The 26,081-nt window shown below is 49.7% G+C and overlaps 1 protein-coding gene across 2 annotated transcripts in view; it reads left to right on the forward strand.

Annotated features, from left to right (window-relative positions):
• ESRRB (estrogen related receptor beta) overlaps window positions 1-26,081 on the forward strand; it is a 186,796-nt gene that overhangs the window by 109,295 nt on the left and 51,420 nt on the right. For both annotated transcript variants that reach the window (XM_042252781.1, XM_027972072.3), the window contains exon 2: window positions 20,873-21,282. In XM_042252781.1, coding sequence (XP_042108715.1) covers window positions 20,873-21,282 — 410 coding nt within the window. The remainder of the gene's footprint in view (window positions 1-20,872; window positions 21,283-26,081) is intronic.

Here is a 26,081-nt window from a genome sequence, read left to right on the forward strand (position 1 = left end):
TCTCTTCCAGGACTCAGCCCACCCCGCCGCCCTGCATCCCGTAGTCACATCTCCTTAATCTCCTCTGGTCTGTGACAGTTTCTCAGACTTTTCTTAGTTTTCATGACCTTGACCGCTTTGAAGCTTGCTGGCCGGGTATTTTGCTTTTGTATTTTTTAAACTTTCTTTTGCCGTTGGGAATCATGATGTTGAGAGGTGGAGAAATGGCAGAGGTCAAGCTCAGAATGCAGGAGTTGGAAGGGCCTGGGTTCAAATCCTGACTGTGCCCCAGACCCACGAAAAACCCTTCCATTTCTCAGTTTATCTCCCCTGACAGTGGGTGAGCCTGCCTCCCTCGGGAAGCGAGGACCTGGTGATGGCTCCCTGGATGGATGCTAAAGTGCTCAGAAATTCAGGTTTCCTTTTTGGGGGACACCTGGTGGGACCAGTGGCCCTGAAAACCTGTTCACTCCTCTCCAGGAGCCAGGGTTGTGAAATGCCAGAGTGAGGAGGATGACGGGGAGGGTGTGACAACTTTTCAGGAAGCGGACACTTTGCAAAGATTTGAAAATAAGATCATAATTTGGTCCCCACAGTAACTCCATGAGGCAGTGAGATGGGTTAGACTTGTGAGAGTCCCTTGGGCTGCAAGGAGATCCAACCAGTCCATCCTAGAGGAAATCAGTCCTGAGTGTTCATTGGAAGGACTGATGTTGAAACTGAAACTCCAATACTTTAGCCACCTGATGTGAAGAACTGATTCATTTGAAAAGACCCTGATGCTAAGAAAGATTGAGGGCAGGTGGAGAAGGGGGCGACAGAGGATGAGATGATTGGATGGCATCACCAACTCAAAGGACATGAGCTTGAGTAAACTCCGGGAGTTGGTGATGGACAGGGAGGCCTGGCGTGCTGCAGTCCATGGGGTCGCAAAGAGTCGGACAAGACTGAGCCACTGAGCTGAACTGAACTGAAGAGGTGAAGAAGCTGAGGCTCAGAGACCATCAAGAATCTGCTAAAGATCATGGAGGAAGGAAGGGGCAGAGCTGAGACTTAAACCGAGAGAGCCCGGATTTGGTGTTCCTCCCAGCTCAGCCTGGCCCAAGCTGGCCAGTGGGCAGGGCAGGCGGCCCTGGAGTGGATGTGGGTGCAGAAGTCGTGCTCCCCTGATCCTGGGCTGGAGGGGGTCTGTCGTGTGGAGCAGGTGGGCTGCCATTTGGCTGGGACAGGTGGACACGACAGGGCAAGAGAGTGGAGACTTATGGATTCCCAGTCTCTCCAGGTTGTCTTGATCTCAGGCGTTGTAGAACAGGCAGTGTTTCCTTTTGTAATGTGGGTTTTCTCTTTTTCTTTGGGCGATTTCATTTTTAACCCTTGAATTACCTGTGAAAGCAGGATGAGCAGAAAGCTCATGACTGGGGCCTGCTTCCCAGGGACACCTTGAGACCAGTGCTCTTTCTGGTGTCTTGTGTCTTCTGGCCCCTCCAGCAGATGGCTAGGCTGTCTCCATTTTCCAGAAAGGGAAGTGAAGTGACTGAGACCAGAGAGGGCAAGGGACTGTCTCAAGAACACACAGCCTTGGAGCCGGGGCAGAAGCCTCATCACTCACTGGGCTCTTTCTACTGAGCATAATAAGAACCTTAGAAGACCCTTGCTGCCGTTTATTTCTTTAAAACCTTGAAATGTAAACTACAAAATGCTCTACCTTTGAAAAGGGGAGCTGTGTGTGTGTGTGTGTGTGTGTGTGTGTGTGTGTGTGTGTGTGTGTGTGTATACACTACGATGACAAAGAACAAAGCAATTTTGGCATTTAGGTCAAACTGCTGAAGTGTCAATCGCTCAGTTGTGTCCGACTCTTTGCGGCCCCATGGACTATAGTCCAACAGGCTCCTCTGTTCATAGGATTCTCCAAGCAAGAATACTGGAGTGGGTACTCATGCCTTCCTCCAGGGGATCTTTGCAACCCAGGGTCTGCTGTATTGCAGGCAGGTTCTTTACTATCTGAACCATCAGGGAAGATAACATCTACCCTCAATTTCACCACGACACATAGAGGGTGAAGGGGTGGGCTGTCCTTTCCAAAGGAGCCTCTGAGGCCTGTGACTGCCTTTCCCTTGATATTTGGGTTCCCATTCCATCCACCTTTCACTTTCTACATTCAGGGCCACCACCTTGTAGCTCTGCCCAGAAACGACAAGGCCCTGGCAATTCTGGTTCTGTGTGACATCTCTTCTGCGGGTCCCCCATTACTGAGTTGTGCCCAGTTTTCAGATTTCTGAGCAGCCTAGCATCTCACTGAGCAGGCTGAGTGTTCGCCTGCCACCTTATCCTCTTAGCCCTGGCATCTGGCCTTGAGACACGGGTCCCCATACCTGGGTGGTCCAGAGAAGTGTTTTTGGGGAGGCCTGCTGTCTTAGTCTGTCTACTCAGGATGCCGTAACAAAATTCCATAGATTGGGTGGCTTAGGAACAACAAAAATTTATTTCTTGCAAGTCCAAGATCAAGGTGCTGGTAATTCAGTGTCTGGTGAGGGGCCACTTACTGGTTCATAGAGAGCAGTCTTTTCACTGTGTCCTCACGTGGTATGAGGGGAGGGAGCTCTCTGTGGTCTCCTTTATAAGGGTACTGATCCAGTTTATGAGGGCTCCACCCTTATGGCCCAGTCACCTTCCATAGCCCCCCAGTACCATCACATTGAGGGTTAGGTCTCCACATACGTATTTTCGGGGGAGGACGTACACACTGTGTCTGACACCTGCTCTCTTCTTTCTGGCTGTCAGTAACTTCTGCCGCTCCTCCCAGCTGGGACTCACTAGGAGAAAGAGTTTCTCTGCTGCCCCCTTTAAAGACCTGTCTGGCCAAGAAAAGGAAGAAGTAGCTGTTTGGGGTCATCACATTTCTTTAGAAATGGTCCTTGATCTTCTGGAGGAGGTGGGCTGGGCAGAGTGACTGAATCCCCCAAAGTGGGTGTCCAGATGGATGAGCATTCAAGACCAACCCTTCAATGTACCATAGCAGCTGTGTGGCCCAGGAAGCTTGCCACCTGTGCTCCCATAGATCTTCCCACCTGTAAAACAGGACTAGAAATCCAGTTATTGGGAGGATTAAATAAGTTTGTATGTGCAAAGTACTTTGTGTGTAGTAAGTGCCTGCTAAACAAGGAAGTTCAGTCCGGTTCAGTTCAGTCAACTCAGTCGTGTCTGATTCTTTGTGACCCCATGGACTGTAGCATGCCAGGCTTCCCTGTCCATCACCAACTTCTGGAGACTGCTCAAACTCATGTCCGTTGAGTCAATGATGCCATCCGACCATCTCATCCTCTGTCGTCCCCTTCTCTTCCTGCCGTCAATCTTTCCCAGCATAAGGGTCAATTCCCAGTGAGTCAATTCTTCGCATTAGGTGACCAAAGTATTGGAGTTTCAGCTTCAACATCAGTCCTTCCAATGAACACTCATGTCCTTTAGGATGGACTGGTTGGCTCTCCTTGCAGTCCAAGGGACTCTCAAGGGTCTTCGCCAACACCACAGTTTAAAAGCATCAATTCTTCAGCACTCAGCTTTCTTTATAGTCCAACTCTCACATCCATACATGACTACTGGAAAAACCATAGCTTTGACTAGATGGACTTTTATCGGCAAAGTAATGTCTTTGCTTTTTAATATGCCATCTCGGATGGTCACAAACACGAAACAAGAAAGGAAAAACAAGGAAGGAAATTTTAAAAATATATTTATTTATTTTGACTGTGCTGAGTCATTGTTGCTATGCACAGGTTTTCTCTAATGGTAGCAAATGGGGGCTACTGTCTAGTGGTGGGTGTTGCTTGGGCTTCTGGATGCTGCGGCTTCCCTTGTTGCAGAGCGCAGATTCTAAGGGACAAGCAGGCTTCAGCAGTTGCGGCACACAGGCTTGGTTGCCCTGCTGTGGGATCTTCCTGAACCAAGGTGGAGTCTTAACCACTGGACCACCAGGGAATCCCGAGAAAGGAAATTTAGTATAATTATTGCATTAAATAATACAGCAGCATTCTTTTTTTTTTTTTTTAATCTCTAAAGGGCTTCCATGTCTGTTTTCTTAGTCTTTACATCCAGCCAGGAAAATACGGTGGTTTTTTGGGGTCCAGTTTACCAGTGTGGCACCTGAGATGCAGGGAGTGTAGTGGCTTGTTCAAGGCCACTCAACAAAGCAGTGGGATCGCTGAGGCCTGACCCTGTGGCCCCAGGGGTGTCCCAGTCTGGCACACGTGCAGCCCCAAGGGCCTTTCCTGCAGGCATGACAGCAGCCTCTGCCCCTCCAGTGCTCCATCACGAAGGACAAGGACATTTCCTCTCATCCTCCTGCCTCCCCTTCCAGGAGCAGCTGTCCTCCCCACCCGACTCTGACTTCCCAGGGAAAGTGAAAGTGTTAGTCGCTCAGTCCGGCTGTTTGCAACCCCATGGACTGTAGTTGCCAGGATCCTCTGTCCATGGAATTCTCCAGGCAAGAATATTGGAGTGGGTTGCCATTTCCTTCTCCAGGGTATCTTCCCCACCAGCAGTCTTCGGCACTGCAGGCAGATTCTTTACTGCCTGAGCCACCAGGAAACTGAACTTCCTAGGGAGAAGGGCCCTAATCCTGTCTGGTATTGGCAGGGGGTGGCTCCACCTCTCGAGCCAGTGGCAGGGCTGGTGTCATTGCCACCAGCATCTTGGTGGGATGAAGGTTGCATTAGTGAGCAGTCATTGAAATGCAAAATAACATTTTGATCGAGCCAGCAGGCTGTTTATTTATCAGATCAATAGTCAAAATGCTCCATCTGGAGGAGTCCTCCTGATAAGTGACAGCATTTCCAAGGGCAAGCCTGGTGAATCCAGCCCCTCCTCACTCCCAAAGGCTCAGATTAAGGGAGGGCCATGGAGAAGGAAATGGCTAACCCACTCCAGTATTCTTGCCTGGAGAATCCCATGGACGGAGGAGCCTGGTGGGCTGCAGTCCACGGGGTGGCAAAGAGTCGGACACGACTGAGCGACTTCACTTTCACTTTCAGGAGCCTGGGAGTGAGTCACTTCTGCTTCGGCCTTTCTCCTTACATGCAGTTTTTAGAAGAGACTGCTGAGACCCAAACTATCAGACTGTCCCTGCCGTGGCTGGAAGGACTTGCAGCCAAGTTCTGGGGATTCATAGCAACAGTGCACGTGTATTGAGCACTTAATATGTGCAGGCGCTGCTGTTGCGGGAAGGGGGACCTCTTCCAGGGCCTGAGGATGGGTCTTGTCGGACGCTCGGAAGTGAATTGTTCAAGGAGATACGTGTGCTGACAAAGCAAGAGGCCTCACTGGGAAGGCACACCGGAGAGCAGGAGGGTGAGGGAGCCCAGGGAGACCGCTCTGCCGTGTGGCTTGCAGTCTCAGACTTTATGGTGATGGGATTCGTTTCCAGGTTATCTCTGGCCAGTTGTTCTGCTTCAGGGTCCTTCCTTGTGCACACATGGATTCCAGCAACGAAGATTCCAGGAGGGTATGTGGACTGGCATTTCCTGTCTGCTTTTGACCTTTCCCAAGTTCTTCCGGTTGGTGGTGGCCTGTTAGTTCTGTGTTCCTTACCGGGATCTCCTGTCGTAAAATAACTCATGCAAATAGTTACTATGGTGCCTGGCCAGGGCGGGTAGTTTCAGTCAGTGTTTCCCCTGACACTCTATTTGTGTTTCCCATTTATTGTGTCATTTAATCCTCAGAACAGTTCTCAGAGGTAAGTATTAATATCTTTATAGTACCCGTTTTGCAGAAGAAGAAACTGAGGCATGGAGAAGGTTCAGTTCAGTTCAGTTCAGTCTCTCAGTCGTGTCTGACTCTTTGCGACCCCATGAATCGCAGCACGCCAGGCCTCCGTGTCCATCACCAACTCCCGGAGTTCACTCAGACTCACGTCCATCGAATCGGTGATGCCATCCAGCCATCTCATCCTCTGTCGTCCGCTTCTCCTCCTGCCCCCAATCCCTCCCAGCATCAGAGTCTTTTCCAATGAGTCAACTCTTCGCATGAGGTGGCCAAAGTACTGGAGTGTGAGCTTTAGCATCATTCCTTCCAAAGAAATCTCAGGGCTGATCTCCTTCAGAATGGACTGGTTGGATCTCCTTGCAGTCCAAGGGACTCTCAAGAGTCTTCTCCAACACCACAGTTCAAAAGCATCATTTCTTCGGTGCTCAGCTTTCTTCACAGTCCAACTCTCACATCCATACATGACCACTGGAAAACCATAGCCTTGACTAGGCGGACCTTTGTTGGCAAAGTAATGTCTCTGCTTTTGAATATGCTATCTAGGTTGGTCATAACTTTTCTTCCAAGAGTAAGCATCTTTTAATTTCATGGCTGCAATCACCATCTGCAGTAATTTTGGAGCCCAAAAAAATAAAGTCTGACACTGTTTCCACTGTTTCCCATCTATTTCCCATGAAGTGATGGGACCAGATGCCATGATCTTCGTTTTCTGAATGTTGAGCTTTAAACCAACTTTTTCACTCTTCTCTTTCACTTTCATCAAGAAGCTTTTTAGTTCCTCTTCACTTTCTGCCGTAAGGGTGGTATCATCTGCATATCTGAGGTGATTGATATTTCTCCTGACAATCTTGATTCCAGCTTGTGCTTCTCCCAGTCCAGCGTTTCTCATGATGTACTCTGAATATAACTTAAATAAGCAGGGTGACAATATACAGCCTTGACGTGCTCCTTTTCCTATTTGGAACCAGTCTGTTGTTCCATGTCCAGTTCTAACTGTTGCTTCCTGACCTGCATACAGATTTCTCAAGAGGCAGGTCAGGTGGTCTGTATTCCCATCTCTTTCAGAATTTTCCACAGTTTATTGTGATCCACACAGTCAAAGGCTTTGGCATAGTCAATCAAGCAGAAATAGATGTTTTTCTGGAACTCTGTTGCTTTTTCCATGATCCAGCAGATGTTGGCAATTTGATCTCTGGTTCCTCTGCCTTTTCTAAAACCAGCTTGAACATTAGGGAGTTCACGGTTCATGTATTGCTGAAGCCTGGCTTGGAGAATTTTGAGCATTACTTTACTAGCATGTAAGATGAGTGCAATTGTGTGGTAGTTTGAGCATTCTTTGGCATTGCCTTTCTTTAGAATTGGGATGAAAACTGACCTTTTCCAGTCCTGTGGCCACTGCTGAGTTTTCCAAATTTCCTGGCATACTGAGTGCAGCACTTTCACAGCATCATCTTTCAGGATTTGAAAGAGCTCAACTGGAATGCCATCACCTCCACTAGCTTTGTTCATAGTGATACTTTCTAAGGCCCACTTGACTTCACATTCCAGGATGTCTGGCTCTAGGTGAGTGATCACACCATCATGATTATCTTGGTTGCCAAGATCTTTTTTGTACAGTTCTTCTATGTATTCTTGCCACCTCTTCTTAATATCTTCTGCTTCTTTAAACCAACTTTTTCACTCTCCTCTTTCACTTTAGGTCCATACCATTTCTGTCTTTTATCGAGCCCATCTTTGCATGAAATGTTCCCTTAGTATCTCTAATTTTCTTGAAGAGATCTCTAGTCTGTCCCATTCTGTTGTTTTCCTCCATTTCTTTGCATTAATCGCCAAGGAAGGCTTTCTTATCTCTTCTTGCTATTCTTTGGAACTCTGCATTCAGATGCTTATATCTTTCCTTTTCTCCTTTGCTTTTCACTTCTTTTCTTTTCACAGCTATTTGTAAGGCCTCCTCAGACAGCTATTTTGCTTTTTTTTGCATTTCTTTTCCATGGGGATGGTCTTGATCCCTGTCTCCTGTACAATGTCATGAACCTCATTCCATAGTTCCTCAGGCAGTCTATCTATCAGATCTAGGCCCTTAAATCTATTTCTCACTTCCACTGTATAATCATAAGGGATTTGATTTAGGTCATACATACCTGAATGGTCTAGTGGTTTTCCCTACTTTCTTCAATTTAAGTCTGAATTTGGCAATAAGGAGTTCATGATCTGAGCCACAGTCAGCTCCTGGTCTTGTTTCTGTTGACTCTATAGAGCTTCTCCATCTTTGGCGGCAAAGAATATAATCAATTTGATTTCAGTGTTGTCCGTCTGGTGATGTCCATGTGTAGAGTCTTCTCTTGTGTTGTTGGAAGAGGGTGTTTGCTATGACCAGTGCATTTTCTTAGCAAAACTCTATTAGTCTTTGCCCTGCTTCATTCCGCATTCCAAGGCCAAATTTGCCTGTTACTCCAGGTGTTTCTTGACTTCTTACTTTTGCATTCCAGTCCCCTATAATGAAAAGGACATCTATTTTGGGTGTTAGTTCTAAAAGGTCTTGTAGGTCTTCATAGAACCGTTCAACTTCAGCTTCTTCAGCGTCACTGGTTGGGGCGCAGACTGCACAGAGGATGAGTGACAAAGCCAGGATTCAAACCCAGGTGATCTGGGCCCAGAACCCTTGTGCCTGGGTCTGCTTCTGTCCCCTCTAGAGGGCAAGGAGCAGTCATGGCTTTTTTTCACTTATACAGAGTCAGGGTCCTGGCTCCGAGGGTGAGGCAGCCTTTTTCCAACCCTACATCCCACAGGTTTTTATTGATTACATTGCTTCTTGTGTTAAAATATCTTCTTTAATGTTTCAAAACTAGATTTCTTGATCAGTGGATCTGAGAGGCTAGCTTCTCGAAGTTGCTTCCAAACATATTACATGGTTTGGGGCACTTAAGTAAATAAATAAAAGTAAGAAAAATGCATACATCATTCGCAAAGTCTTTTCCACCAGGACTAGCGGAATTTGGTGGGAACTGAGGGCAAGTGTTAGGTCCTTCCAGTGGGATAGTTGGCTGGATCTCTGCTCCTGAGGTGTTGGCTGGCTCCCTTGCCCTGACTCTGGCTCTGTCTTGTGGCTCAGGCGTGTTCCTGTCACAGCCAGAGGGGCAGACCTTAGGTAAGCCTCAGATCCCACCCAACTCTCACCGTCTCCTTCACTTAACAAATATTTTCTGAACATCTGTTGTACCAGGAAGCATCCTTGACTGTGGAGAACAGCAGAGAAAGCAAACACAGTCCCTGCTTTCATGTACAGGGTGGGTGTGGTGGGAGGGCACAGGAGGCCAGTGTGGCTGGCCTGAAGTCACCCCAGGGAGGAGTGGGCAGCTGTGGAAAGGACCCCTGCCTTCCTGCAGGTGTGATAGGGATGCCTTGGCTGCGTCAAGCCAAAGAATGTTGTGACTTTCTCCCCTTCACCTTGTAACTAACTCACTCCAGCACTTTCTGACCATGTGTTCCCTGCCAAGATATTTAGCCCCTCTGGGCTTCTGTTTCCTCATCTGCAAAATGGGGGAATAACAGGTTGTTGATAGGAATCTCGTGCATGTAGTTTTGTGACCAGCACAGAATGAGCCCTCCTGTGGTCACCATTACAGAGCTCAGGAGTGGTTCCCAGTTGGCAGCAATGCCAGGTTCTCAGCTGTCTATCAGGTTAAGACATCTCTTTGTCATCTGCCCAGGCTGCCCTTTGGCATGAAGGCTGGAAAATTGAGTCAGGGAGAGAAGTGGATGCTGGGAGCCCCAAGCTTCCTGTGTCATCCCTATGGTGGATAAGGCCACATGCAAAGGGCCGCTGCTGTGACCAGGTGGCAGATGGAAATGTGGTCTCTCTCACTGGGTCTGCACACTGCCCTGCAGGAGTGCACGTAGGAAGTGGGCAGCGAGGCGCAGGAACAGCACACGCAGAAGAGCCTCAGGCGTGTGACCGCACAAGGAGCAGAGTAGAAGTCAGCAGTGTGAGCCAAGAGCCTTAAATGCCGACTCCACTTAGGGTTGCCTCCACAGAAGGAGAGCATCGAGGATGAAGGAGGTGTCAGAACCGTTCTACACTGATCAGAACTCACCTGAAGGCTGTGCTCTTTTTTTTTTTTTTAAGATTTTTCTTTTTATTTTTTTGATGTGGACCAAATTTAACGTCTTTATTAAATTTGTTACAATATTGCTTCTGTTTTGGTTTTTTTTTTGGCCAGAAGGCATGCGTGTTCTTAGTTCCCCAACCAGGGATCAAACCCGCAGCACCCTGCATTGAAAGACAAAGTCTTTTTTTAAAGTTTATTAATTTTTAGCTGTGCTGAGTCTTCATTGCTACGTGAAGGCTTCCTCTAGTTGCCGAGAGTGGGGGCTACTCTTCATTGCAGTGCTCGGGCTCAGTAGCTGTGGTGCTCGAGTTTAGTTGCTCTTCGGCATGTGGAATATTCCCCGACGGGGATCAAACCCATTTCTGCTGCATTGGCAGACTGTTATCCACTTGACTGCCATGGAAGTCCCTGTGCTCTGTTCTGATCCTTTTTATGAAGAGTAAACAGAGCAGATGGGTTATTCGCAAAGGAAGGCAAAATGTGAGCAGGAGTGATTCTAGGTCCAGGAGATGTGTTCTGGTGAGGACAGGACTCAGCAGGGAGCAGGAAGCCTCCTTTAGCCGCCTGCAGGCCTGTCGGGTGGAAGGGGGTTAGACTTGTTCTGTAGGTCCCGAGGGAGGGAGTTGTACAAACTATAACTGAAAGCTCCAGAGAGAAGAAATATTTTGGCTCTTGACAAAGAACTTGCAAAAAAACTAAGTTATCTAAAGATGGAAGCAGTTGCCACCTAAACTACTGACCTCCTTATCACTGGGGGCTCCAGCCAAGGCAGGTGGCCCTGGGCCAGACCAGGGGCGCTTTGATTTCCTGCCTGGTCCAAGTGCTGCCGACTGGTCTGCTGTTCCTCCAACTCAGAGTTCTCCCACCGTGCTTCTCACCCTATCTTTGCTCCAGCTTTGCTTAAAATGTCACCTCCTCAGAGAAGCCTTTTCTGACTACTGTGTCCGGATACTGTTCTATTCTGCCATCCGTGCCCTGGCCCTTCTCATTCTTCATAGTTCAGTTCAGTCACTCAGTCATGTCCGACTCTTTGCGACCCCATGGACCACAGCACTCCAGGCCTCCCTGTCCATCACCAACTCCCGGAGTTCACCCAAACTCATGTCCATCGAGTTGGTGATGCCATCCAGCCATCTCATTCTCTGTCGTCCCCTTCTCCTCCTGCCCCCAATCCCTTCCAGCATCAGAGTCTTTTCCAATGAGCCAACTCTTCGCATGAGGTGGCCAGAGTACTGGAGTTTCAGCTTTAGCATCATTCCTTCCAAAGAACACCCAGGACTGATCTCCTTTAGAATGGACTGGTTACAATCCAAGGGACTCTCAAGACACAGACACCATTTTTATAACCACTAATTAAATGAAACTATGGCACGCCATCGATTCAAGATGCATTCTGATTGCCAAGATGTTAAAATGTGAAGGAAAAAAGAAAAAAGGGGAAACTAGACCAAAAAAAAAAAAAAATAGTGAATAAATGGGTATAGCTTAAAGTCAATGAAATACAGTGTTGCCACTCCTTGAGGACAGAAACCTGTCCACCTTGGACACCAATCCATCCTTGAGGCTAGAACGGTATCTGGCACACCATGGATACTCAAGGAATAGGTGAAATGAATGAAGGAAGGAGGGGGCGAGTGCATGAATGGATGAGATGGCGGGGAGTGGTTAGCTGTCACAGCCGCCCGTCTGAGCTGCCACAGCCAGGAATCATGCCTCATCGCTCCCCTGAGCATAGGCACTGCCATGCTGCCTGGTAGCTGCCAGCTGAGGCTCCTGGGGCTCTGCCCCTGGCCGGCACCCTTCTCCACTGCCAGCTTCCATATTTGTCTTTCTTGCTGCACCACGGGTGAAGTATGACCTCGCTCACACTTGGAAATGTCCATCTTACGGCCTTTGTCCCTGGAGAGGCAGCCGTGACAGCAAGGTCTCAAGGGAGAGACACTGCCCAGCGTGGGTCACGAGCACAGCTCTGGGTCATTCTGCTGGGCCAGCAGGTAGAGAACCTTACACGTGTGGCGATTCCTATGGCATCTTGGTGTGCGCGTGGGAATGAGAGCGGGAGAATGCTGGAGCTGGTTGGCAGCTCCCAGAAGAGAGGCTGGTTAGTTCCAATAGTTGGTTCTAGTAGCACCTGAATAAGGAACCCCTTTGTCCGAAAAGGAACTTTCTCAGTGGAGGTTGCAGCATGCAGAGAAGCACACAAATGCAGGATTAAATGGTGGAGGGATGGATGCACGATGGATGAATGACGGGAAGGGGAGAGGGAGCAAGACAGGCTTGCTTGCTGTGCGACAGAACTTATTAGACACTGAATGGAAACTGTCTCCTCATTACCAAAAAGAGTGCTGGTAGCAACTGCTAGCGGTACTTACTGAGCACTTTCCCAGGTATAGCTCTAAGCTCTTTTCTGTATTAACTCACTAATCCTCAAGACTACCCTATGAGATACATAGATCATTATCACCATCCCATTTTACAGATGAATAAACTGAGGCTCAGAGAGATTAAATTACGTGTGAGAGACAGAACTGGAATTCAAACTCAGGCAATCCAACGCCAACCACTAAGCTCTATGGCCCAACACCATGGCGCCTCTAGGATTAAATGTCATCTGAAAACTGCCGAATCTGTTCAGTGACAGTAGGTGGGATATTTATGCCATATATCACTGCATATTAAGGGGTGAAAATAAAAACAGACTCAAGAAGAGTTTAGATTCCTAGATGTCAGATCTCCAATAGCAATTGAAAGGAAAATTGCTCGAGGTGTATTTGGGGGCATCTTTTGAAATTATGAGCTGTCCTTCCTCCAGACACATCTGTTTGTGGTGTCAGAGGCCAGAGTTTAGCCAGATGGGCTAAAGTGAGAGCCATCAGGTACTTTGGGGCCCTGCATGAAGGCACTCCCCCGAGAGGACCAGGGTGAGGGCTGAAGTTTTGAATTGGTCTGCCCAGAGGGGGCCCCTCTGTCTAATCTGCACACAGCCACAAGAGCCAGCGGCTGTCCACTGTGGGCTGGAGCTCTGCCAGGGGACCCGGCCCTCCCGGTGTCCCGGGGTAGCCCCTCAGTGCCCGGCAGTCTCCTCCTGCTTTGGCAAAGCCTCTCTCTTCTCATGATGATGAATGCAGCCTGGGACATCATGGATAAAAACCCCGATTGAAGGGCACTAATTACCCATCATTATTTTCCGTGCCGTAATTTGTGTGGAACGAGATTTCAATCAGTTGTCTGGGATCAGCCTGGTTTTGACTAATCTTTCTAACGACAAGATGCTTAATTACAGATTTTTGCCTGCGCTGCAGCATACAGGGGGAGGCAGGCTCTTACTGAATCCAGTTTGCAATTGGGTCATTTTGTAGTCTTAAGTCACTCTTAAAGGAAGAGAGAGAAAAAGCATGAGGAAAGCATTCCTAAGGAGACCAGACAAAAATCAAACCAGCACAGGACTGGTGCTGCAGTAGTGGACGTGGTGATGGAGGGTAACAGGTGGGCAGAGTCACCCTGTTCCCCTGCACAGGTCACCTCCCCGCTGTGTCTCCAGGCATCCCCCAGCCAGCCTGGCTCTCTAGTAAGTGTCTTTGAGTGAGCCACAACTTCTGGGGTCTTCAGCTCCTCCTCTGAAGGTCACCAGGTCAGGCAGGAGAATCTCTGAGTATTTATGATGCTCTGATTCCCACTGTGCTGGTGTCTGTCCAGGAAAATGGGTCCAGCATTGAAAGATATGCCTGGCAAGATTTCACGTATTGAAATGGGTGTTTCAGACTACTGCAGGAGAAGGTCAGTTTGAATTAAAGAAATATATAAGTGTAACGGAAAAAAGCACATATATATATGAAGAATGGACTCAGATGCATGAAATTGGATTAATTATAAGCCTTGGTTCATGATACTTCCTTCCTCCTCATCCTCCACCCCTCCCTTTCTTCCTCCTTCCTTCCTTTTTTCCCTTCCTCTCGTGTGATAAGTCCTCATGAATCCATGTCCTAACAGGAATGCTGGGGACCTTGTCAGTTACTCACATTTAGCCACGTGGTCCTCCTCATCTTATCCCTCCAATAAAGGCTCATTCTGCATTCTCTAACCTTATTTGTGAAGGAAGTTTAGCTCTGTTACTTTCAAGTGCCTGGGGGGGCTGATTCATAACAAATAAAGCCTTGCTGGAGGATCTGAGGGTCTGCTTTAATGAACAGCTCAGTGGCTTCTGGTTAGCAAATTAATTATGGGAATGTACATAAGAGTCTCTCAAGTGTTCAGAAGCTGTTTTTTCTTCTGTAGAGTGGATTCCCGTTTCAGGCTTATTTATCCTCTTAATTTTCCTAACCCACTACTTTTCTCTCCTGGTAAATGGCAAGTTCCTTGTGGAATTATCCTCAGTTCTAGAAATGGGGACTTGGTTGAGGGAGGAGCTTTGCTGGGCCTAACCCCAGGCTGCAGCCAGCTGCTGGATTTTCTGGGAGGGGTTTCCGGGAGAATCACAAGACAGACGCTGTCCACTGAGAGCTTGCTGGGCCCCAGCATGTTCGTTTTGCCTACATTATTGTTGTTCAGTCGGTCAGTCGTGTCTGGCTCTTTGTGACGCCATGGACTGCAGCAGGCCCGGCCTCACTGTCCTGCATGATCTCCCGGAGTTTGCCCAAAGTCATGTCCACTGAGTTGGTGATACCATCCAACCATCTCATCTTCTATCGCCCCCTCCTCCTCCTGCCCTCAATCTAGCCCCTGCTCACGGAAAAGCCCTATGAAGGAACTGCTGTGATGGAGCCATTTTACAGATGAGGAACCTTGAGGCCCAGAGAGGCTGACCTATTTACTCAAAGTCAACAGCTACTATGACTGGCTCACATCAGAGCAATGGCTTGTAACCATTAAGTGACTTGGAGGCTTGTTTCTGCTCTTACAGGGCAGCCTGGCACAGAGCCAAAAGCTGATTCTGAGGGTAGCCCCTCTACGCGTGACCCCAATTCTGGCGTGTGGTGGCTGGACTCTACTCTGCAGAGGACAGAGAGCCAGGCCCTAGGCCCATCAGGCTGGCCCATCCTTCTTCCCTCCAGGAGACTTTTTTTCTCCAGAAGCCTCTTTTCTTCAGCCTGCCCACCAGCAAGTGGCCTTGAAGGGGGTAGACCCCTGGGATTCCAGCTTAAAAAACTAACGATCACTTTCTTGTTGATTCCCTGGAGTTTCTCTTCCTTTAGAGTTAGGGTTAGGTTCATGACAGAAGAGCTGAATGGTTTGGGTTTCCTTCAGAACTTCTAAGATGCTGTCGGTGTCTGTATTAGGAAAACCTCCAACCCACTTCACTGTCCAGCAAAGTGATTATCTGGCAGAGGCAGAGAGTAAGCTCAGGCATCCCAGGAGCTCAGGGCCCTCTGGGGTAAGGGCCCCACACTGGATGCGAATAGGGGCAGGCCTGGGTCGGTGCTGGGGGGCCTTGTTAATCAGACGGTGGTGACATTGAGGCCGGGGCAGCTCTAGCTGTGCTCCTGATTTGAGCTGAATTAGAGGGAAGAGAATGCCTCCGGGAACTTAGACCACTGACTATTGCTATTTCAAAGACCGCTCAGATGGGGCATTGGGCCCCTCCCGTAAAGTCAATAGTCATCGACCAGTTGGGAACTGGGCCCCAGCCAACCACAGATGGTGGACTCCACGTGACCCTCTCCTCCCCAGGGCACACGTGTCAACACCTCCGCCTCATCCCGATGCTACGCTCTTCCTGCATCCCGTCCTGGCCACTCGCCCCGTGGCCACATCCTCCTGAGCCTTGGCATCCTGGCTCCAATCTCTGAGATCTTCCCTGACCCAGCCTCCCATCCTTCCAGCTCTCTGGGTTCTTCCTCCTTCTGTACTTTAGCCTCCACCCACTGGGAACCCCACCCAGCCACCCTCTGGCCTTCCATCTTCTTCCAGTTCTGGGCTTTCTGAGATTATTCCATCCGCGAACGACACCCTCAGCTTCCGGGCCCCTTGCCTTCCCCCTTCCCTCCAATAGCCAAGTCAGCGGTTCTCAACTGGGGGCAGTTTGTCCCCCAGGGACCATCTGGCCGTGCCTAGAGATTTGGGTTGTCTTCTCTGCGGGTGGGGGTGCTACTGGTTTCTAGCAGGCAGAGGCAAGGATGCTGCTGACCGACCTGCTTTGCACAGCCTGGCCCACAGTGAGGAATGACCAGCCCCAAATGTCAATAGTGCCTGGGTTGAGAAACACAGGTCGAAGCTTCCCTGTTGTTGCTGCCTTGCAGGCTGAGTTAAGGGGCCTGGTGAGCCTCTATGCCCCTGATTTCTGTTCTCTCCTCCTCCCGCAGTTGCTGTTGCAAACTCCCTTCCTTTTGCTAGATCTCCAGACCTCACCTCCCATTCCATGGAGTGAGGAGAGGCTGCCTGGGGGATGAGAGAGACCACCTCCAAACTTCCCCTCTGCCCACCTTCCTTCCCCCTTGTACTGCCTCAGCTCAGTTCTCTTCCGGGACATCCAGATTCCTTGCGGACTTCCACCGGGTCCCCTGACCGCCTGTGTTATTCCTGTAGGTTTCAAACTTAACTTCTCTGAGAATCACAGCTGCGGTGCTAAAAACAAACCAACACACAGGACCAAAAATGCAGAATTCTGGGCCCCACCTACAGGGATGAATGTTCAAAATATGACTGGGCTTCCCAGGTGGCTCAGTGGTTAAAAAAAAAAAAAAAAAAACCTGCCTGCCAATTCAGGAGACATAGATTCAATCACTGGGTCAGGAAGATGCCCAGGAGAAGGAAATGGTAACCCACCCCAATATTCTTCGCTGAGAAATCCCCTGGACAGAGGAGCCTGGAGGGCTACAGTTCATGGCGTCATTGACTAAGCAACAACATGGGGTCAGTCCAGGAAGCTACCTGTTCAACCAGCACCTTGGCTGACTCTGATGAAGGCTGGACCAGAATTTGAGAAAAGCTGATACTCATCTTCGGTCATCTCAACCTCTCCATCTTGATTTGCTCTTTACCATTAGCATGTAACATAGAGTCACCATAGAATTCATTGTCTCCTCTGGGGAGACATGGGGAGTGGTGGATAATTATATTGGGTCAGTAGGTGGGATCAGGGTTGCTTCAGGCAAACTGGAAAGTAATTTTTAAATTTCTTAAGTTCCTTACATTCTTGACACACACCCCTCCCCCTCATCAAAGAAGCAGATAAATTACCGCCAATAACAACAAAAACATTCCTTCTTTGCCTCCACCACCCCTGAGTTCAAGTGGACAGTGCTGTGTAAAGGTGTGCAAGGAAGCCCCTACCCCTACCCTCTCCTCTGCCTGGGCTTCCAGAAAAACTGTCTGCTTCCAGGGCCTCTTGCAGCTCTGGCCAAATGGCTCCCCCCCCCCCCCCCCACCCCCACCCCATGCCAGGACACTGCTCTGGGGACGTCACCAGCCACATCCTGACTGCTCACTGAAGGGGACACGTGCACTCCTGACCTCCCCTGTGGGGCACGTGACCTGCCTCCACCCGCTTCTCGATGGCTGTCTCCACGGCACGTCCACAGCTCACTCTCTCTTCTCAGCTCCTCTGGCCACTGCTTCTTGGCCCTTTTCTTTCCCTTTCTAGTTACATTTTGCTTTTGAATTAAAGAGTGATGTCCAGAGGTTAAGGATGGGTGGGGGGAGGGGCAGGTTTCTTGGAGGGAAAAAGAATGCAAATACAAACGAGTGTGTGAATGAAGCCAGACCAGAGGGGCAGGGCGGGTGAGCCCCTGTTAGTGGGGTGTGCCCAGCCCACCCCCTGCCTTGCTGGCACCCTGCACACACGTGTTTGTTTAGTGTCTGTCCTTCTGGTGAGAGGATGAGCTTCTTGACATCGTGAGCTGTGCTGGGCATGTCCTCCTATCTGGTCAGCCCTCGGCACCCTGGTGCCCGGAGTACGTGTTGAAGCTCCTTGGCATAGACATTCTAGTGGGGCCAAAATAAGGGTCACCGAAACGAGAAGCCTGTAGGAATGAAATCAGCAGACTCGCAGCTGGAGCCCAGGCTCTAAATTAGCGGCTGGGTTTCTGTACCAACTCTGAGGTTGGGGGCAAGTTTGCTTCCTTCTCAGTCCTAGAGTCATTCGGCCAGGGCCTGGAGGCGGTGGCCTGGACAGGGTGCGTCCTGGCTGTGCAGCCCACTAAAGAGTGCTTTGTGCCTGTGCCCCTTGAAGCCTTCAAGGAGAGGGCTAGGAGGGAAAATCAAGGCTTAGGGCATGAAACCACTGCCTGGCCTGGGTGTCCATCAGGGCTGGCTGAGCCGTGAAGGTGGGTTGGAAAATTGTTCACTGGACATAGCTGTAGGGCTCTCCAACTGCTTCCCTTGGGCACGAGCTTCTTGTACACCCGAGGGACAGATCTGAAGTGGGTGGTATATAAAACGTGCTCACTAAATAGCAGTTGCGATAATTACTGTTGACTCCAAGTGTGTCTTCCAAAATCTCTGGGGCACTCACAAGCCTGAGGGAGGAGGGCTTGGGTCTGGGAGCTGACTTGCCCTGCAGTGCTTGTCACAGCAGGCCTGGGATGTTTCTGGGAACTGCAGAGCCCTAACACTTGCCCCTTGGAAAAAAAGCTGTGACAAACCTAGACAGCATGTTAAAAAGCAGAGACATCACTTTGCCAACAAAGGTCCCTATAGTTAAAGCTGTGGTTTTTCCAGTAGTCATGTACAGATGTGAGAGTTGGACTGTAAAGCTGAGCGCCAAAGAATTGATGCTTTTGAACTGTGGTGCTGGAGAAGACTCTTGAGAGTCCCTTGGACTGCAAGGAGATCCAACTAGTCCATCCTAAAGGAGATCAGTCCTGAATATTCATTGGAAGGACTGATGCTGAAGCTCCATCAGTTTCAAAGTACTGAAACTCCAGTACTTTGGCCACCTGATGCAAAGAACTGACTCACTGGGAAAGACCCTGATGCTGGGAAAGATTGAGGACAGGAGGAGAAGGGGGTGACAGAGGATGAGATGGTTGGATGGCATCACCAACTCAATGGACATGCGTTTGAGCCAGCTCTGGGAGATAGCGAAGCACAGTATAGCCCGGCGTGCTGCAGTCCATGGGGTCACAAAGTCAGACAAGACTTAGCCTCTGAACAACAAAGCAGCAGTGGGAGGGGATTGTAAATGTAAGAGCACCTAGTCCACCCTCCCTGCAGGCCCAGCGCAAGGGCATAGTAGGGGGTGAACCCACAGGCGCCTCTGTGCCTGCTCAGGCTGATGGTGTTTCCTGAGGACACGCCAGGGGCCTGCTGATGGATGGACGGGAGGCAGATGACCGGGGACATGCCAGGGCACCAGTCAGAGGTGTAAGGGAAACTTGGAGCTAGCAGAAGAGGCGTCTCAGAAGACTCAGGAATATTCAGTTTGAAACCAGAGAGACCCGAGAGCCTCTATCTTCAAACACTACATTCCAGTAGATAATAAATTTCTTGACAGTAGGAGCCTTTTAGGGATCTTTTATCGTTCTTATCAGAGAAAGCTCCCAGCTTCTGATTAGAACTGTCTGCGGGGCAATGCCTCCGGACACGTTCAAGTGTAGACGGATGGAACAGCCCCCTGGGAGGGGCAGTGACTATGAGATCATCGGTGGGGCCCCTCCCCATCGTAACTGCCTTGGGTGGTGTGGGTAAGTGGGCCCAAGGTTGTGTTGTGAGGGTGGGCTTTGTGGTTGTGATAGGAGAGCCCTTTCCCCACTTGGGGACCCATGCTTTCTTCAGTGAGCTGCTCAGAAAACAAGGGGCTACCTTTGAGCATCATTGGAGGTAGGACTCCAGCACTGGGACCCTCCCTGCCTCCCAGCCGGCCCGTCTTTCCATGAACGGGGCGGTACTCCCACCCTCTCCAGCCCCCTTCATTCTCCAGGACCTTTCCTTCTTAACTTCCACCTGCTGCTCAGGCATCCGCCGTGGCCTCCTCTGTACCTCCACCAGGTGAGGCCAGGACATGGACAGATGGGCAGCTGGACCCTGACCCAGCCTCCTGACTCCAGGGCCGGCCTGGCCCAGAGCTCTTGAGTGTGGGCTGTGGCTGGGCTTCCCTGAGTACACTTCCCTGCCCTTCACTCTTCTTGCTCACATGGGAGAGAAGCCCCTCCCCTGGTCCTGGTACTTCGCCTGCCTTCTCACCCACCCATCGCGGTTCTGGGAGGGGGAATTTTCCTTATGGGAAATGTTTTATGACCCTTTATGGTGATCCTGCCTTGCCGTTCTTGCTCCCTTGACTCTGCAGTGAGGCAGGGGCGCTTGGAGGTGGAAACTTAAGGTTAAGAATCAGCGGGGTGATGCTCAGAGTTGGGGTTGGAGGGCTCCCTCATGTTGCATGATGGAGGCATGGTCTCTTCTGGGGCGACAGAGGGGAATGAGAGAGAGGGCCTGGGGGCTGCCCTCCAGATGTGCCCCGGCCAGAGGGGATCCCCAGAGGGCAGCCAATTTGGCTGATGCCTTGGCCACAGGCCCTGTGTCTTGCCCTGGTCAGGAGGCTTGGCACCTCTGGTCCCAGTCTCGGTGACTGTGGCCTTCAGGGGAAGCTCCAAGGCTGGGTTACCTGCTGCCCCAGCGTGGGGGTGGGGATGGGGAGGGAGTCTGGTGAGGTGGGTCATCGGGTCGTGGTTCTGAGGGTGTCTGATCCAAGGGCTGTCGCCTTCGGACTTCAAGTCTATTACTGTTGCGTGGGAAGGTTGGCCAGATATTTTGGCCGAAGGTTACCACTTTGTCACCCTTTAGGCCAGCAGTTTGCAGAGGGGTGGGGTGCCTCATCTGAAGTTTATTGATCAAACAGGAGTTTTCATTCTGAGGACTCAGAAGGTTCTGGGGGTACTGCCAGAAACTCACTCTGGCCTGTGCCGTTTTTCCTTTTTGCCCCCAGCGAAATTGACCTCTCCCCCACCCCCGCCAGCATTTTATCTCACCAATACCTAGCATAAAGCCCCTCCCAGCCACCCCACCCACCTGGTGCCCGGAGCCCAGAGCTAATTCCTGGGGAAGTCACACCACCGCAGCCTCTCCGAGCTGACTCCTGCTCTCTGTGTCCCCAGGCTGCTGAACAGGATGTCCGCAGACGACCGGCACCTGAGCTCCAGCTGCGGCTCCTTCATCAAGACCGAGCCGTCCAGCCCGTCCTCGGGGATCGATGCCCTCAGCCACCACAGCCCCAGCGGCTCGTCGGACGCCAGCGGCGGCTTCGGTCTAGCCCTGGGCGCCCACGCCAACGGTCTGGACTCGCCGCCCATGTTCGCGGGCGCGGGGCTGGGAGGCACCCCGTGCCGCAAGGGCTACGAGGACTGTGCGGGCGGCCTCATGGAGGACTCGGCCATCAAGTGCGAGTACATGCTCAACGCCATCCCCAAGCGCCTGTGCCTCGTGTGCGGGGACATCGCGTCCGGCTACCACTATGGCGTGGCCTCCTGCGAGGCCTGCAAGGCTTTCTTCAAGAGGACCATCCAAGGTAGGGGCCGCCCGGCGGGCCGGGGAGGGGTGGGGGTGTGGCCCAGCAAGGAGCCAGGGATCCCCCAGAGCCAGCTGCTGGGGCAGCCTGCCTCTGAATGCCAGGTTCCGGAGGCTCTCCTTTCCGTCTCCCGGGGCTGCTCATCCTGGGATTCTGGACGTGGGCTCTAACTCGCGGGCTGTTGTTGAAATGGCATTCCCCCCTGCTTAGGGGACCCCGGAAGATCTGCACAAATGCCTAGGTGTGCCTAGGATGGGAAACATTGCCGAATGTGCGACCCTAAAGAGCTGATTTTAGAGGGGAAAATGTTAGCAGCCCTATTGGCCCTGCAATTCCAGACCTCTTGAACTGTACTGGGTCTCTCCTTTTGTTCCCTGATGGCTCACACGGTAAAGCGTCTGCCTACAGTGCGGGAGACCCGGGTTCAATCCCTGGGTCTGGAAGATCATCTGGAAAAGGAAATGACAACCTACTCCATTATTCTGGCCTGGAAAATCCCACAGATGGAGGAGCCTGGTAGGCTACAGTCCATGGGGTCGCAAAGAGTCGGACTCGACTGAGCAACTTCACTTTCACTTTGTAATTGCACAAGTGGACTGTGACTACTCTCTTTATCTTTAAAGAGTCAAGGAAGAGCAAGGGGAATCTCCCCCCCACCACACCCTGACCACTCATCCTGTCCCATCCCCGAGTGACTCGACTTTGTGGACTTTTCACAAAGCGTGTGCGTATCGGCTGAGTCATGTTCCGAAGGCCATGGGGTGGCTGCCTCTCTCAATGGGTGGGAAAGAGCCCTCCAGTGCTGAGAAGTGAGTCCTAGGTAAATAGGGGATAATGATGGCTGCGCATATTAACCAAGACTCATACTACAGTAGGTCACAGGTAGAGCCCTTGCTTTGTGCATCCCATTGACTATCTGTGAGCTCCTACTAAGTGCCAGGCTGACGCTAGGATAGACCAAAAGCCCTGCTCGTGGAGGTCCCTGAGATGAGAGATGCTGTCCCCTGGGGGCAGAGACTGCAAACCAGACTAGAGAAAACTCAGGGTGCTTTCCTGTCCCTGCCCTGCCTGGTGGTCCGGGGGTATTCTCCCTTGCCCCCCTCCCCTATTTCTCTTCTAGAAGAGTCAGGCTGAGCTTCCATGGATGATTCTTGGCTTGTTCAGTCAACAAGTATTTGCTTAACTTTCTTGTGAGAAGTTATTATTAAACTAATTAAGTGTCCTCGGATGTGTCCAGTTTTCCGTGTTAGTTGGAACGGTGTGTTGACCTGTCCAGCTGCTGGGTGGGCTTCTGGGTCACACAGCTCCATCGCTTACCTTACTGCTCAGTGCCCTTGGGGGCTGCCTCAGTTTCTCTGCTTTAGTTTGTTCCCACGAAAGGTGAGATGGTGTCATGGCTACCTCACATAGAGCTGTTAAAAAGAGGCTTAATTATATACTATATATATATATAATGCACTGTATGTACTATATATATATATAGCACTCATGTTTTGGCCTGGCACTTAGTAAGCACTAAATAATGTCTGCAATTATTATTTTCACTTTCGTAGTATCCCTTAAGATTTACTTGAGGGATACTGTTACTATTACTGTCTATTACTTAGACAACAGACATAATCTGTTTTATCTTGCAAAGCAGGTTTTTGTAATCTCATTAATTTAAAAAGGACAATTATTATTTTGACTTAGCAGGATTTAAGCCATTTTAGCTAGAGATAAATATATTTATTAAATGGACCCTTTAAAAATATAAGCATGGCAAATATGCAAATAGTACAAAGGAATGAAACAGTAAAAAAGTAAGTTTTCCTAGAACCCCAGGGCCCCAGTTCCCTGTACCGTTCCCAGAAGGAGCATGGTATCAACTTCTCTCAGCAAATACTGACGGAACCCTTTTCTGTCTGGCACTGCGCTAGCCTTCAGCACCGTGAATGGATGTATGCTGGGTCCCTGCTAGCTCCACATCCCCCAGTCTGGGAAGAGGCCCTGGAATTTCTAGATGTGAAAAGCACTGTATGCAGTTCTAAGTCTCAGCCAGCTTGAAAACCCCAAGTTCAATATCTAATCAATATCGCTGGATATTGGATGGATAAACATGAGATGTTTAAAACAGTTTAAGCCACTGAAAGAGCAGTGTTTTTCTTCTAAAATTGGGAAGTAATCTTGGTAAGATTGCCACTATTTTAGACTCCTGAAGGTCAGTTTTTGAAAAATTGCCTTTTAAGAGACAATTATATTTTCTTCTCTCCTTATTCTTTAATGTGCTGGAGAATTCTGGATCAAATTTTCTGAAAGCAGAGGCTGCTGTCGACTCAAGAATCCTGCTACACCCTCGACAGCAACCTGGGTGTTGAGAACATTCTCAGCAAGGGCCCACAGGAAGGATTTGTAAATAGTCTTCATTATTTGCTCCCACGAATAGGATAACGATCTTTTCCTAGAAGCCCAAAGACAAACAGAGCATTTAGTGCCACCGGAACTGGCCTGCTCTTGTCCCTTTCCTTAGTCACAAGAAGAGTTATTCATTTACAACCAGAAAGACATATCTGTCTGGAACAGGGACTGTCCATCTAAAGCTGATGGATTGCTCTGGCTATTTTATAAATTCTTTGATTTTGTTCTAACAAAGATTTTGATTTTGTTGTTTGAGCATAACAGTTGTAGGAAATTTGGAGATATGGGGAAAATATAAAGAGGAAACAAATCACCTACAACTGGACAACCCCAGAGATGAGCTTAAAACCAGGAGAACATTAATTGAGTCCCTGCCCTGAGTTAGGGGCTTCCCTGGTGGCTCAGAGGATAAAGAGTCTGCCTGCAATGTTGGAGATCCGGGTTCGATCCCTGGGTTGGGAAGATCCCCTGGAGAAGGAAATGGCAACCCACTCCAGTATTCTTGCCTGGAGAATCCCCAGGGACAGAGGAGCCTGGTGGGCTACAGCCCACAGGGTTACAAAGAGCTGGACACAACTGAGCGACTTCACTTTTCTTTACTTTCCTGAGTAAGGTGCTTCAGGGAGAGACACAAAGTACCTGCCCTCAAGATGCCGGAATCAAAGGCTTAGAGCAGGCAAGGCTACAGGCATTGCCTTAGGCTTCCAGCCCAGGGCATAGTCTCCTAAGCACCTCCCCAGTTAAGGAGGATATTCAGGCCATTTTGAAAAAGGCCTTTAGTCACATGCAATAATAATCCATTTGCAAAGTAAATGCCAGGACAGCTCTGAAAAGCATGCTAGCTCACAGCCTCCCTTCCCTCTTTAGATTCCTTCCATCTGCTCCATTCAGTGGTTACGCTAATAGAAGAAATTTATGGGAACCAAGGAGTCACAAGAGACTTAGGGAGAAAGCCCTCAGAATCCCATTCCCTGCCTGCAAATATTTCTTGTGCACTCACTGCTTACTGGGCTCACAGTACTCAGCACTGTGCTGGGGGCTGCCTCTGTGGGGATGGGGGAAGGGGATGGGAGAGGTGGGCAAAGTACAGTTTGCAGGCAGCTTCCTGCTTTTGCAAATCAAGTTGTCTTAGCACAGGGCCACACCTATTTGTTTACATGTAGTCTCTGTGTTGCTGCTTTGGTGGTGTAGTAGTCAGACCTTCAGGCCACAAAGCCTAAAGGGTTTACATTTTTCTGGCTTTTTTCGGGGAAAAAGACTTACAACCCCCTGCACTTTGGCGTTAGGTCCCTCATAGGTCTTCTGCTCAGAGTGAACTTGACGGTTAGGCAGAATGCTGGCTGGACAGATCAGTTTTTCCTTGAGTGTGCTGGCATCCCCAGGCTTATCCATCAAGTCCCTAAATTTGGACAATGTGAGTCTGCCTGTGAGAGATGGAGCCCCTTTCTGTGGCTAGCCCACACAGGTTTCTGGGTTGTGGTACTGACCCACAGTAGTGAAAACCTTTGTCATGAGTACTGCAGTGGTGAGGGGGCCCTTTTGAGGGACCACCTAGGGATCCATGCTAAGCAGTACCCCCAAACCCTGACCCTCTCAGGAAGGACCCTGCTTTCTGTTCTGCTGATTGCCCCTCCTGTGTGCTCCTGCGAAGCTTCTGCACGCGGATAATACTTCCTACCCTGTATCGTCACTGCCGTTGCTCATCTGCTTCCTCAGCATCTCCTGAGGGATGGCATTACATTCATCTCGATTTTTCCGCCGAGCCCCATGCCCTTCCACGGTACCTGGCCCGTAGGAAGTTCTCAATGTGTCTGAGTAGAAGGCGATCCCCAAAGTGATCTCTCATTTTCCCAATGAGGGCAAACCAAAGACACTAGGCTAATTTATGTATGTAAGCCTTTAGGATCTAGATAAAAGTCACATGTTTACTTATAAGCATGCTTGTTTGTTATGCTTGCATATTTTCCATCACATGCTGTAAGACCAGGTATTCTTTTTTGAAAAACCTTTTCTTTTTCAAAAGGCAGAGTTTACCCAAAGTTCCGCATGACTCTGATGAAAGTGTCTTTGCCATCTCCAGAGCCACTTTCCAAGTCGAGTTGCTTAGCGTGGTGTTTCAGAGCACATTGCCTTCCATCTCTGTTCCACACACTCCATCTCTGTTATGGGAGATTTTGTGAGCCTGGATATGCTGCCGTCTCTCAAATTTCTATTTGGAGCCCTAAGTACATTTTCTTGATCATTAGGATGGTTCTTCTTCAGTTGTGTCAGTTTTAAAAAATTGAAACATGGATAATTTACGATGTTGTGTTAGTTTCAAGTGTATAGCAAAATGATTCAGCTAAACACATATATTCTTTTTCAGATTCTTTCCCGTTATAGGTGATTATATTAAGTATAGT

The sequence above is a fragment of the Ovis aries genome, chromosome 7 (genome assembly GCF_016772045.2).
Source record: "Ovis aries strain OAR_USU_Benz2616 breed Rambouillet chromosome 7, ARS-UI_Ramb_v3.0, whole genome shotgun sequence".
Lineage (NCBI taxonomy): Eukaryota > Metazoa > Chordata > Mammalia > Artiodactyla > Bovidae > Ovis > Ovis aries.